The 13,675-nt window shown below is 42.2% G+C and overlaps 2 protein-coding genes across 2 annotated transcripts; both read right to left on the reverse strand.

The window, feature by feature from the left end:
- Positions 1-468: 468 nt before the first annotated feature.
- Positions 469-2,911, reverse strand: LOC117863259 (uncharacterized). The gene is made up of 2 exons (XM_034746896.2): positions 2,488-2,911; positions 469-1,642 (listed from the first exon to the last, which is right to left on the reverse strand). The coding sequence occupies exons 1-2, from the start codon at positions 2,819-2,821 to the stop codon at positions 936-938; spliced, it is 1,041 nt and encodes a 346-aa protein (XP_034602787.1). The 5' UTR covers positions 2,822-2,911; the 3' UTR covers positions 469-935.
- A 6,652-nt stretch (positions 2,912-9,563) lies between these two features.
- On the reverse strand, positions 9,564-11,840 carry LOC117865272 (uncharacterized). The gene is made up of 8 exons (XM_034749428.2): positions 11,681-11,840; positions 11,267-11,379; positions 10,643-10,714; positions 10,472-10,507; positions 10,318-10,363; positions 10,078-10,165; positions 9,932-9,989; positions 9,564-9,764 (listed from the first exon to the last, which is right to left on the reverse strand). Exons 1-8 carry the CDS (start codon positions 11,757-11,759, stop codon positions 9,714-9,716), a joined length of 543 nt encoding a protein of 180 aa, XP_034605319.1. The 5' UTR covers positions 11,760-11,840; the 3' UTR covers positions 9,564-9,713.
- Between the last annotated feature and the right edge of the window lie 1,835 nt (positions 11,841-13,675).

The following is a 13,675-nucleotide window of genomic DNA, read 5'->3' on the forward strand; positions in this document are numbered from 1 at the left end:
AGTTCAGCGACTCATCTCAGGTTTCATGCGAACATCTTTCGATATTTCTTCTGTCTCATGTAGTACCATCTATGCAAAGGCATCGTGGTGATGGAGTCGTGGGTGGGAATTGCACATGACAGCTTCACCTGAAAAACCTTACCACATGTTGAGTTGAGTACCGGCAGGGAATTGCACATGTTAGTTGTAGGGAGCACTTGAACATCAAATTTAAGGTCTTCCTTTATTTTGAAGGAATTGAAATCTAGTTAATGGAGTAAACTATTTATCTTGGAATGTGGTATTCCACGACTTTTCAAAGTTTAGATATAAGCCTATCTTAAATTTATGAGGGTGGGATATGGAAATTGATTCTATAGATCCTCATGCTACGTTTCTAATATGCAACTTATAGCACGCTCTTTGACTCGTTTCCCTATAGCAGAAGTGCAATACATAAGTATCTCTCCCGTATGACCAACAATAATATACAAATATACTCCACATACAATTATATTAGCTTAATTAATTTATATTAAAAAATAATTATTAAAATGGAATTCAATTCCAAGATCCAACATGGTATCTAAAGTCAAGAACAAAAAATGAAGAAAGTTATCCATGCCCAGGGCTTCGATTCTCTCCAAGCTGGTGACTCCAAGAGATCGGGGTGTCCTAATCACCTTTGCCGTTTTGCGCCGTCCATCTGACCGAGCTCGCCGTTTGATGACCGCGGCAACCGCACAGCAGCTTGACGGCGTCTTTCCACGACACAAAGCGTCATCCGATATTGGCAGGCCCCGCGCCGACCTGTCAGTGACAGCGAGATTTCACGTGGCGTTTCGTGCCGCCCCACGACTTCCCCGCCGTTTGAAACCGTTGACCGCTCACCACGTGGCGTTAAAGGCGGTTGACCGAATATCTGTGTTCCCGGGCCCCCTTTTCGTTGACGGCGGTCAACCTGACTGGTCCCACTGCCACAGCGGGTTCGAGCCGTAGTAGTGGCTCGCCCACGCCGCCGCGGGGTTGCCTGGCGCGCCGGCGCCGCGGCTCTGTAGCGGCGAGAGCATGCTCAGTCGTGTATCGCCGTCTGCTGTGAAGCTGTACGCTGCTGCAGGAGGAGGAGGAGGAGGCAACGTGCTACTTGACGAGCCACCAGGATCGTCGCCGCCGGCGCTCTGCAAGATCCTGGCGTACTCCGCGTACGGCTCCAAGCCACCGGTGTGGGGCGCCTGCGACTCCAGCAGCGCGTCCGGCCTGGACGGCGGAGGCGGCCATGGGCGCGAGGCCGGATCTGGTGGCGGCGGGGACGGGAGCGTGGCGGACTCGGGGAAGTTGAGCTTGGCGCGGCTGCCGCGGAACCTGAGCGCGGCGCCGTCGTAGGCCCGGGCGGCGGCCTCGGCGGTGTCGAAGGTGCCGAGCCACACGCGCGCCGCCTTGTGCGGGTCCCGGATCTCCGCCGCCCACTTCCCCCACGGCCGCTGCCGCACGCCGCGGTACCGCTTCCGCGGCGCCGCCCTGCTGCCACCGGCGCCGGCGGACGACGGCGAGGTTAGCTCCTCGTCGGCCGCGGCGGCACGGTACTGCGTCTGCGACGAGGTCGCCGCCTCTGTTGCCGCCGGAGGCCAGCACTGCTCCGGCGGCGGCTGCGTCGCGCCGTAGCCTGCATAAAGGTTACAAAATTCAGAGGAGATTACTAACTTATTCATAGGAGAAATATCTTATCTCAAATTGAAAAGAATCTCATTACAAATCTCTTAAAAGAGTAACACTTTTGCTCGAAAAATCGAGAAACACTGCAGCACCAAGACAAGAGTGGCGGTCAGCGTTGACAAGCTTATCGGATAATTTAGCTCCTCAGTTTCGCACCTTCCTTGCTCTGTTTTTCTGAACCATCTAAGGAGGCTATGCAGATTGCTAATGCACTTTATAGTATCTAAAAATATCTAAATTTTAACAACCTCTTCGAACAAGTTTCATAGTTCATTTTCCCCAGTATGCTAATACACAAATAAAGAAAAGCCAAATAAATCCCACGCATTCGAAGCAAAGGTGGTTTCACGAAATGAAGCGTGCAGATTCTAGACATCTTTTATTCTCTTTTATATAAAAAAAAAGAGAGTGTGAAAAGAAAAGACAAATGAACTAAACGTGCTTAGTTGGTAGCATTCTTTTTTTCCCCTTTCTTAAAAGAGACGATCGAGCACTTGCGTGCGTGTGGATGCAAACGGAGCATTGCATGTTGCACGATGCGTGTGCAACTCATACAGAATAGTAGTAGCAAGTAGCACAAATCGACATCCTATGCCCTACCACGAGATCCAAATAACAAGTGGGTTAATTAGTAGATAAAATTAAGAGAAATGCTAGATTCGTAGTGTGTTGTCAGCCCTTACTCATGCGGGAGCAATTAAAAATGGAAACATGGTAAAAAAAATCACATGTCCATGCATATGTGTCGATGCTACTGCACCAAACGCCATGCAATTTTTTGCCGTGCGTTCTTACCGTCGAGCACGAAGGCAGGGGACGGCTCGGCGACCAGCTCGTCGTACGGCCACCACGCCTCCTCCTCCTGCACGGCCTGGTGGTGCCTCTTGGCCGGCGGCGCGGAGCCGGCGACCACCCTGGCCAGCGCGGCCACCATGGCCGACATCTCGCGCGCCTGCCTGCCCCGCGACAGCGCCGCCGGCGACGGCGACGACGATGGCAGCGTGGTTTCCATCATCGCGGGCAGCTGCTGCTGGCGGCGGTCTCCTCCGCCGCCGCCGCCGTCGTCGCCGGCGGCGAGAAGCCGCCGCCCGTGCTGCTCCCCCGGGTCCGCCACCGCGGCGTGGCACATGAACAATCTGTCCTGAACACGCAGGAGCGCACTCGCCGGCCGGACGCCGCCCTAGCTACGTGACAGGCGAGACCTTTTCTCGGAAATGGTTTGCGGTCCTTGGCGAGCAACATGTGTCCATTTATATAGGCGCTGCGGATGTGATCCATGTGAACTGCATGCAGCGGCGGATCAAAAGCTTAGCTTTTTTTTTTTGATAAAGTAAAAAAAAAGCTTAGCTTAGTAGGCAGCAAGAGAAGGTAAAAAGGCGAGCTGGGCATAATTAATTAATTTGCGGCCAAATTTCTCATTCAATGGTTTTCTTATAATAAAAAAAGAGAAACATGGAAAAGTTCTTCATATTTTTAATTTTCTGTCCAAGAGAAAAAAAACGTTTAAAGCATAAACGTTAAATGTTCCAAAAATTGCATGTTTTCCCCATTTTACCCACTTTTCTAGCACGATACTCTCTTGTGAATCTGGAAGGTTGGATTTAAGGGCCTGGCATAGCTTTAGCTCCGAGATCCAGCTTTGATATGTAGTTTGAAGACTAAAGTAAAGTGAAATATCAGTATTTAGTCTAAATTATGAATAAATTGATTCATCTAAATGCTCATGATGTATCTCCAGTTCTAGTTTCAGTATTTTTTTGGAGCTATCAATATCTAACTCCAAGTCATTCAAAAATTTTCAGGAACTGGAATCTTGCCAAACACAACCTTATCCGAACCGTAAAAGTAAACTATTTGGAGTCACAAATTTATAGGTAGATAAAGACATACTCCCTCCATCCCACAAAGATTGTTGATTTAGACTTCAAAACTTATCCCACAAAGAGTGTTTATATAACTTTCAGGTCATCCAACAAAGACCCTCGTAATACCTTCTGGCTCAATTAATGAATCGATCATTTACTCTCGTCATCGATGACCAAGTCAAACTCACTAAATAAGGAAGGCTAATAGGTCCGACAATTACTACAAGCGTACATTCATAATTAATTCTACTCGGTAATCCATCCAATTAAGAAGAGTTATTTGGGGTACTTTTGATTTTTAGCATTGCTACTATCTTATCTAAAATTTTCTAAATGAACGGTCTTGTGGACGGAGGGAGTAGTCCTGGTTACCCTATAGATAACTATAAAAGAGAAAACTAGAGTAATGCGTTCTACTTGAGTCAATGGCTAGATTTTCAACCACGCGTATACTTGAGTCAAATGTTCATTTATCGTTTGCAAACAGAGGAAGCAATAGTAACACAACATTATCCCAAGGGCGGATAAGCATCAGTCGACATGCAGATGAACGCAACTTGTCTGCCGTAACTAGAACAGTGATCATCGACATGTTTATCCAAGATGCAATGCGTGCGTACATTCCTAGTTTCATCCAAGTTACTAAGGAATCTACATTTCCAAACTTTGTTCCTACTTGCGCACATCCTTTTGTTTGTACGAACTTCTGCATTTTTTTAATTCCGCTTGCCAGATAGCTAGGCTTAGGTTTTGCTTTATGGTAAAATAAAGTATTATTCCCACTATTTCAAGTTATAAGTCGTTTTAGATTTGCTCTAAGTCGAATTTCAAATTTCTTTATCTTTAATCAAGTTTATAAAAAATACATAAATATTTATAATACCAAATTATAGATGCTAATAAATTTGTTTGATATCGTTCACCAATTCTTACCATGAGATATATTTTCGTAGTGCATTTTTTGGATATTATAGATGCTTATAATTTTTTTTGACTTAGTACAGATCTAAAACGGTTTCTAATTTGGAACAAAAGGACAGAGTCATGGAGAATACTATACTGTATACATGAATGAAAATAGTATTTTCAAAAGAAAGTACAAAGTACGTTACTCAAGCAAACACAATTCAGTTTCCTCTTCTCTTTCCAACAAAAGAAAATACAAGATTAGGTCAGATTTCACATCCATTTGACCATGGATTCATGCGTGTAATGCGACGCACTTATCTAGCATTCTGGCAAACCTGTCTGCGCCTTACGTGTCCTAAAAGAGGCTGGGTGAATGGATATTTACTTGGGTAGGCTTCCGTAACTTCAGAATGATGTCGACCAGTAATTTATGTGTTAACTACCCCTAACACGGTTAATTAAATCGAGCTAAGTACTAGTTACTATTTAGTTCCAGTAAAATAAGTTTGCATCAAGATATTAATTCCTAGTGTAGTATGAAACATGGTATTACTCAGGGGACGAAGGGGGTGCTGGCCCTCCTGTAGTTGAGCTAATTCTCAATTTTATGTGCTATCTTCAAGCCTAAATGCCTAATTTTACTTGCACATTCATAGGCTAAGGGGGTGCTGCAGCACCCCCTGCAGATCCGCCCCTGGTATTACTACTAGCCGAATAAAAGGTGTAGTATTATCCAAATAAAACATGACATGATACTATCACAATACCATGAAATTTCTACAATTGTCACAAAACTCACAAGCTTAGAGCTCATACTTCGTACCTAGCTTAAACTTTTATCTACGTGGCGTCGCAGAAGTGAGGTTAGTTTCCTCTGGTTACGTGGTTGGTGTTTGGTGTTTGGCTAGAGATAGAACTTTAAAAAGAAGAGTCTTTGCAGAAAAGGGACCCTAATGTAATTATAGACCAGAGCACTAGGACTTGAGGTGCTCATGATGCCATTATCTTAGCAAAAATATTTCTGCCTAGTAGTACTGATAAACTTTGGTCTGAATAATTAAGAATTGAGTACTAGAACAAGTTTTATACATGAAACGTGCGTGTAATTCTTTTTTTTTTCAAAAAATGTGCTTATAATTTGACTATTGCCTGTCAAAATTTATAAAGTTTGTATCCTAAATATGTGTTTTAAAAAGAAAAGGAGCAGCAATACATATTCGTCGTCAATTTGTATTAGTAACCATTAATGTTGAGAGAATGTGCGACAGGAAGTCCAGACAGTGCTTTCTTCGTGACACACTATGGAGGTTGAATCGTGCAGCTCTTCAAGTCGTGAGACACGTGTCGCATAGTGGGAAACGGGTAGTGTAGTTTTTCGCAGTGGATGTCGTCAACTCTCGTGTTCCAACATCCTCCCGACTTCTTGGAAAATTACTACTCCTATTGAACTGGTCAACTGGGCTGTAACTTTTCTTTACTCGATCGATTTCAACGAGGACTGTTTAGATCGTGGACTAATCTTTAGTTCAGGTCACATTAGATATTTGATACCAATTAAAAGGATTAAACGTGAACTAATTATAAAACTAATTGCATAAGCCGTTGCTAATTGGTGAGACAAATCTATTAAACCTAATTAATTCATAATTTAGCAAATATTTACTGTAGCATCATCAAATCATGGACTAATTAGGCTTAATAGATTTGTCTCGCGAATTGGCCTTCATTCACGTAATTAGTTTTGTAATTAACCTTATTTAATACTCCCAATTAATATCTAAACATTCAATGTGACAGAGATTAAATTTTAGTCCCTATCTCGAAACGAAGCCTAAGTTTGATCAGTTCTATTTGTCAGAATACACGACGGCCTGATTCCTTCGGTCAATCTATCAGGTCCTTGCAAAATGAACATCCACGACACAAAGTGCCATGTTAATTTTGCATGGGATTTTTATGAGTAAAAAAAACAAAAGCCAAGTTAAACAACATAGCTTCTTCCACTACATATTTATTTAGGTGCGAATGAATTTACTAATACACCGCACTGGTCTTGCACGATAGTGCCGTCATTTTAAATCTGGCACTAGAAACTGAACTTAATGTTCACAAAGAAAACTGAACTTAATCTTCACAAAGAAAGAAAGAAAGAAAGAAAGAAAATTTTAATTTGAAATCCTGAAAACAAATATTTATGCCGTACAATTATGAGTCTGATCTCTCCTGAGAGGCGAGCTCTGCTCTTCAATCAAAAGCTTAACAATCCTATCATAAGAAAAATAGGGCAACCCTCTGTGTTACTCTCCATTTCGAATTATAAGTGATTCTAATTTTTTTGAGAGTCAAATCATTTTATGTTTAACCAAAATTACAGAGAGGATCATAAAAATTTATGGCACCGAATAGATATACTATAAAATATATTTAAAAAAGAAACTAGACTTTTTTGGTATCAATCGTATAAATTTGGTAATTTAGATGCGGAGTACACCTTTTTACCATGCGTCACTTTCCAATAATAGCGATCCTAATGGCAACGTGTCGCCAGGCCAGGCCACTGGAACCAAAGGATCGGACCTGTTCAGGAAAGTGTCACGACATGCACGACGCACGCAGCACGTGTCGCACTTTTTCGTCGAAAGGGAAAAAGAGCATCGCACACTGCCCTGCAAGTCCCCTCGGTCCAACAACCACACGTGTCGCAAGAGGGAGCACTCCATATCTGTGCACGTGTGGAATTGCAGTGACACTTGGATAATTCAGAAGTATAGCTTGGTTTCATAATGGCAAGCAACATCAACATATGTTGGATATTTAATCAGGAAAGGTGGCCAAGTTTGGCACAATTACTGTGTGTTTCCTATATTTCTTTTCTAATAAAAATCAATCTTTGTTGGATCAATCTCCATACATGGTGCATAAAATATTTATCAAGAAAGCAAAGATGTCTCGGCCGAGCTAAACATCCCAACATAGAATATTGAGTGATAGTGATAATGTGTGTGTTGCCGACATCAAGAGGACACTACACGAGAATGGGTTCCTCTTTTATTTATTTACCTTTTTTTTTACTTTTGAAGCTAATAAGTTCAATGGATTTCGAGGTTCTTACTTACTACTTCTCTTAAGATGTGGAATTGTGTTTAAAAATCACAACCTTGGTTTAAAAAGAAGAACAAGAAGTTATATGAACCAAAGCCCTGTTTTAGAACAAATGGAACAGGAGTTTCAAACAGACATTCAAGCTGATAAGGAGCAAATACGGCTCTGTTTTGGAGTATACAGTTGGGACTTGGTATTTCTCTCTTTGTGGCGCATTCTAGGAACGTCTGCAATGAATCTGGTCAAAGACAGGTTTGACAAGATTAGTGTGGCTAATTAAACTAATGCGTGTGCATGCATACCATAAACCTAATGGTGGTGGGAAACGAACAAACCTTTCTTCATTTGCTTGCTCCTTCTTTCTAGGAGAAGATTAAAGATGTGTACATGTGTTGGTGTCGTGTTGGACATTTCATGTTCTAGTGCAGGTGCAGTTGTAGGTTTGCAGCCTTGCAATTCGAATGCATGAACTAATTGCCCGGTTAGGTTTTCGGCTGGTCAAAGCAGCCATGTAGTTAAGGCTGGAATTCGACACTCGGAACAAGCTTGCCGGCCTCTTCTTAAATGTTCTCAGAATCTGCGTAGAAACCGTCTGAATCTGACATAAAAATAACGCAATTATGATCCCCTATAGAGAAACAGGAGGAATTCCAAGAATTTTTCATTATCATTGAGAAATCGAAGGATGTATAATAAAATGAACATGTTTTTTTTCACAACAAAATCCCTCCATCACAAAACAAAACAAGTATAGTATATGCAGCTGAACTCCTACTTATCCAGACTATGCATCCTCCTTTCGAATGATTTGACCTTAGGTTAGAAGACAAGTGCATCAATTAATCCTAACCTTCTGGCAACAGCCTAACCACTTTCGACAATACAAGTTCCATGGAAAATTAAGGAGGTCAAAGCTCTATCAAAACAACAAAGATCAGCCGGCTCCTGGAAGACTCTCACCATCACCAGAGACCAAACGCAATGCAGGACGGCAGGTCCAGTAACCCTGGTACTGCAAAAGTACGGCAGAACGGTGACCCAAAAGTGCCGCCCCAGCCGTGACAACCAGAGAGGCAGAGACCATGGGATGAAACGAAAATGAAACCTGCAGAACAGTTCGGAATTCAAACCGCGAGTCAGAAATCCAAAACCGGATCTCAACATCGCACAGGATTCTGGCACCGGCAGATGATTGAGCACCTTGCAAGTGACAACCTTGACCGGTCAGATTGAGGCAAACAGATGACATGGAAACCTGTCGATTTCATGTCAAAATCTCAGAAAGTTTGCTCCGGCATGACAGATGACACCTGAAAATTTCAGGCAATTCCGACAACTTTAGGCCAGGAAACACACCAGAAAACATGTTCCGATAATTTCAATGATAAACATCAGTTAACTGAAAAATCAGTGTTGAAGCAGTCCGCTACCAATGGAGAGAATTCTACTTAATAAAAGGTTGGAAATGCTGAGATGGCCCACAAGTTGGGTCGTGTTGTCTAGGAGAAATTGGATCACCTTCTGATTCTGATGCATCCGCCTGTCAATCTGCCGTCCACGTTTTAGATCACATTGCAATTTGGGCTTCAGTCTAGAAGCCCCCCAGTCAACCACAATGTACCTGTCAATGCAACCCCTATGACAACGTGTAATTCTACATCTGTTGGCTAGCTCATTTTCAGTCAATGCTACTGTCAAGGTTGTAACTGTATACTCCTCTCTACCAACCCATGTTAATTTTCTCAATTTTATACTTATTTATTGAAAGTTTAGTTTACACAGGTCCTCAAACATCTCAGTTTTTCTCCCTTTTTATTTATGTTATTATAACCTCAAATTTAGCTTGGCATTCAAAGCAGTCAAATTCCAGTGGTATTATCAGCAATTCAGCATTAGACTGCCCTTCGATGGCATACAAGATTTTTCCAGAAAGGAGTCCTTATCAACTGCAATTACGGATTCAACTCACGAACTAGAAGTATCAAAAGATGGATGTTGTATGAGAAACTGACTATTAGATGGCATCTCAAAATATACAAAAGAAAAGTTTCCATTTGATACATGGTGGAACAGAATGGCTCCCCTAAACATCATAAGGTCACTGCTCGCACCATAAGAGCAAGTTATATGACGAGGTTGACAGCTTTAATCCTTCGATGTTATGACCAGCAAGCCCAGTGCACCCATCAGCAGGTACTGCAGCAAGAGACAACATATCTAAAGCAGCCCTTTTGATACATTCTGAGAACTATCTAGAAAATAAATAACCCATCTACACTAATAAGGAGAATGAGTGATGTATTCCATCAACATGTAGCAAAAATTGTTCTCAGGTAGGTACGAAACAGTAAGTATGAGCGTACCTTAATAATTGGCTTCTCAGTCATGACAATCGTAACCCAGCCAACATATGGAAGAAAGCTATTCACAGTATAAAAGGTAAAGTCAAATATCATTTTTAACCAGGTGCAGCAGCAGGGTCGAAGCTGTCTACGTTGAGGATTCTCACCCTACAGCACGTCCCATGATGTGATGTTGCTGGAGCCAAAGCTGACCGTGTGCATATAAAAGTCGGTCATCCCCAAAATTATTGTCACCTGAAAGGCAGTTTGTCAATAAAGAATATGTTGCAGAGACATGCACAGTAGATAATTTACTAGCAGTTCTTGGCTATCATTTTCTCCATTACTTAGTACCAGACAGTAGTTCAATAACCGGAGAAAAAGATTGGTCGCAAAAAAAATGGTACCTTTTGTGAGGATGTCAACTTCTGCAGTGTCCTGACGTTCATGGACCTACAGAGAGAGGAGTAAACAAACAAGCCAGCAAAAAAGCAAACATGAAAAATCCAGAGCAAATATCATTGCTTGATTTGAACTGTTAAGACTTCAATATGTATTTACCTTAATCACACGGTGAACAATTGGAATTTCACGGCCCTACATGGATAACAGTCAAGTGAAGTTTTAGTGTTGAGAATTGTTAGGCACAAATTAGACATAACAATGAGGTGTACAGAAAAGCTGATGAATTCGTGATTCAGCTGCTTATTCACAGCTAAGCAGTAGACTTACATCGATATTAAAAACAACTATCTCTCCTGTGCGGATAGGGTCTTTGCTCATGTGTAAAAACAGGATATCACCCTGTAAAGCAGATAACAAGCCATTCAGGCATACTGGTGTAAAAGATGCTATCACTTCATATGGATACAGATGATGAACCTTGAAGTCAAATCTAAGCAGCAGATAATATTTACCATAACAGATCAGCAGCCAGAGTGGCACACATCTTAAAAGGGAAAATCCGAATTCTAAAGCTTAAGGTAATTATGCAGCCATTCACCATGTGGAAACTAGCAGAACTTCTACAGGACCAAATGCATTCTTAATAGAATGGCAATTCTCATCTTTCTGCAGTGGTTTCTGAAGTTTAGACTGGTGCTAGTTAATCATGTTCGATAAGTCATTTCAGAGAGGTATTTTATCATGGGAAGGAGAAATCGTACTCTGGCAACTTTACGTATATCCAACTAAAGCCCAAGACCACAACCTACTAAAACAGTAAACCACCAGCATCACTGTAATACAATCGGTCCTAGCAGCTAAGCATCCAGTGAAAAGCCATCCAGTGCGTAAATATCATGTATACATACAACATGTAAGATCATTGCCAATTTGTGTAAGGAGATAACTCACCCTCTTAAAACCAGGCTCCATGCTACCAGAAAGAACCACTACCACTGGGGACTCACTCCCCGTCACAACTATCAATCCCTTCCATATGATCAATGCCGAGGTAACAATCATGCCTGCCAAGAGGAAAAGGAGTTAAAACACCAATATGGTTGAGTGAAAATATCTAATTGCGGATGAGTGATACCCCAACCAGTAACAAACAAGAACCCCCGCCCCCGATCTTACAGGCCAAAACCTTCCCAAAATCTGAATGGAACGGGACTACCCACCAAAATCCTAGTGGAATCGACCTAACCACAACCCAAGAACTACACGGCTCCCAAGTCCCAACGCACTGATCTGGGGGCCCCAGGAAACAGATTCAGGAGAGACGAAGAAGAAGAAGGGATAGTGGCACAGGAGGGCGTCACCGACCGAGGCTGATGATCTGCGAGAGCACGTTGCGGACCTGCATCGAGCGGATCGACTCCAGCGTGTCGCCGACGAACCCCATCTGTCCCGACGGCGAACTCACGACGGGATTTTATTTTATTTTTGCGGGCAACTCACGACGGGATTTGGGAAGGAGCGGCGGAAACAAAACGCGCAGAGGGGGAACAAGAAGAAGACAAGGTTGATGGACGCGAGGAGAATTCCCGGCCCAGCTCGGCCTGCGGTGTTTTGGGCCAGATAATCCCCACGCCTGGGCTTCCTACACCTCTAAGGCCTGTTTAGAACAGCCCAGTTCCGATCTACCATAGTTTTTTTTTAAGCAAATTACGGTGTGGTCTACAGTAACACGTCATTTTTTTCCAAAACCTGAATTCTTACAAGGTTTCTCACTGCTGAAAAGGTGTGTCACATAAACAATTTATGTGGGAATGGCTTCGCATACGATGGACTTTGTCCGACGAGTGTGACGCCTGCACTGCATCTGCATTCGTAGGAATCCGTCGGACATGCCACAGTTACTCATTTAGTATTTCCTAGGGACAAGAGGTCTTGAGGTACTATATTTGGTCTAATTTTATGAAGAAACTAGAAACTGGGCTTCTAAAAGCCTATGAATGCTGGCATTTCGCAATGATGCATGTAATACCATGAAAGATGAAACACAACGGTACTTCGATTTCCGTCACATAGTTAACCTATTCTGAACATATGCTTATTCTTACTTTTTCGTGCTTTACAAAAACATGTGCTTATTTAAGGAGCCGTGTATGATAATGCCTGGGGCAATGTGCCGTGCACCGATTACACCTCGTGCAAGCTGATGCTGTTCATATAGAGAAAGCTTAGCACTAAGCAGCTTGCTACACGCCTACACCTGCTCTGCTAGGCACGCAAACACTCTGACACTGTGCTTCTTGGCGCCACAATGAAATGGCTATAAGAATTTATAACAGCTAGACAGTTTATCGCGCTGAGGATAACTGAGCTATAGTTTGCAGTCGAAGGTATAAAGTCCATTAAGGCTTGTTCGGGTAGTAGTGGATTGAAGTGGAATGGAAGGGATTGGAGGGGGAAATTAGTTCATTTTTAACTCAATTCCCTTCCCGTTCCAGTCCAATCCTCTTCTATTCACACAAGCCCTTAGGGATATTCATCTCAGAAGACACCAAATTCACAAAACAAATCAGGACGAGTAAGCTACTCTCTGTTTTCAATCGACAAAACCATGACAAATTGGGTTACCGACAAGCCTACCATTTTCAATCGACAACCATGAACAATGTGAAAGAGAAACTTTAGTCCAAGCATACAAAGCCTTCAAGACTAGTGTGCATTGGCTGAGCGAAGAAAAGTTTCAGAAGCTAACAAGACAAAGCCAATTCAAATCTAGTTAGGATGTAGCAGGAAACAAGTCCTAACCAAATAATTTAGTAAAAAGTGTACAGGTACCAACTTATCAAGGCCTACCATTCTCAAATCTAACTGATAAAAAACATGCTAATTGTCCATGAAAAACTTCAATCTAACAAACAGAAAATCTTCAGTACTAGCGAGCATTAATTGATTCAGCAAACAAAACAAGGTTCAGAAGGAACAAGACAAAACCAATCACAATCTTAAATGAAATTGAGATACTGTAGGAAACATATTATTCATATAACTGAGCTGACAAAACTAATTTGGAAAAAGTTTTGAGATATCCAGGCTGACAGCAGCAGCTCTCCCACGTAGAAAAAGATATCAAGGCTGACAAACTTACATTCTCCAATTACAAAACAAAATTTTAAGCGTGCAAAACCTTTGAATCAGTAAACACAAGAAAAAAGTTGCAAGGCAAAACTAGATACCTAGAAACTAGGCAGAGATATTGAGGCCAACAAACCTACATTCTCCATTGACAAAACCATGAATAAATGAGCATGACAACTTTAATCTATGCAGCATGCACACTAAACATTCCAATGAGTAAGCAGTAAA

This window comes from Setaria viridis, chromosome 7, assembly GCF_005286985.2.
Source record: "Setaria viridis chromosome 7, Setaria_viridis_v4.0, whole genome shotgun sequence".
NCBI lineage: Eukaryota > Viridiplantae > Streptophyta > Magnoliopsida > Poales > Poaceae > Setaria > Setaria viridis.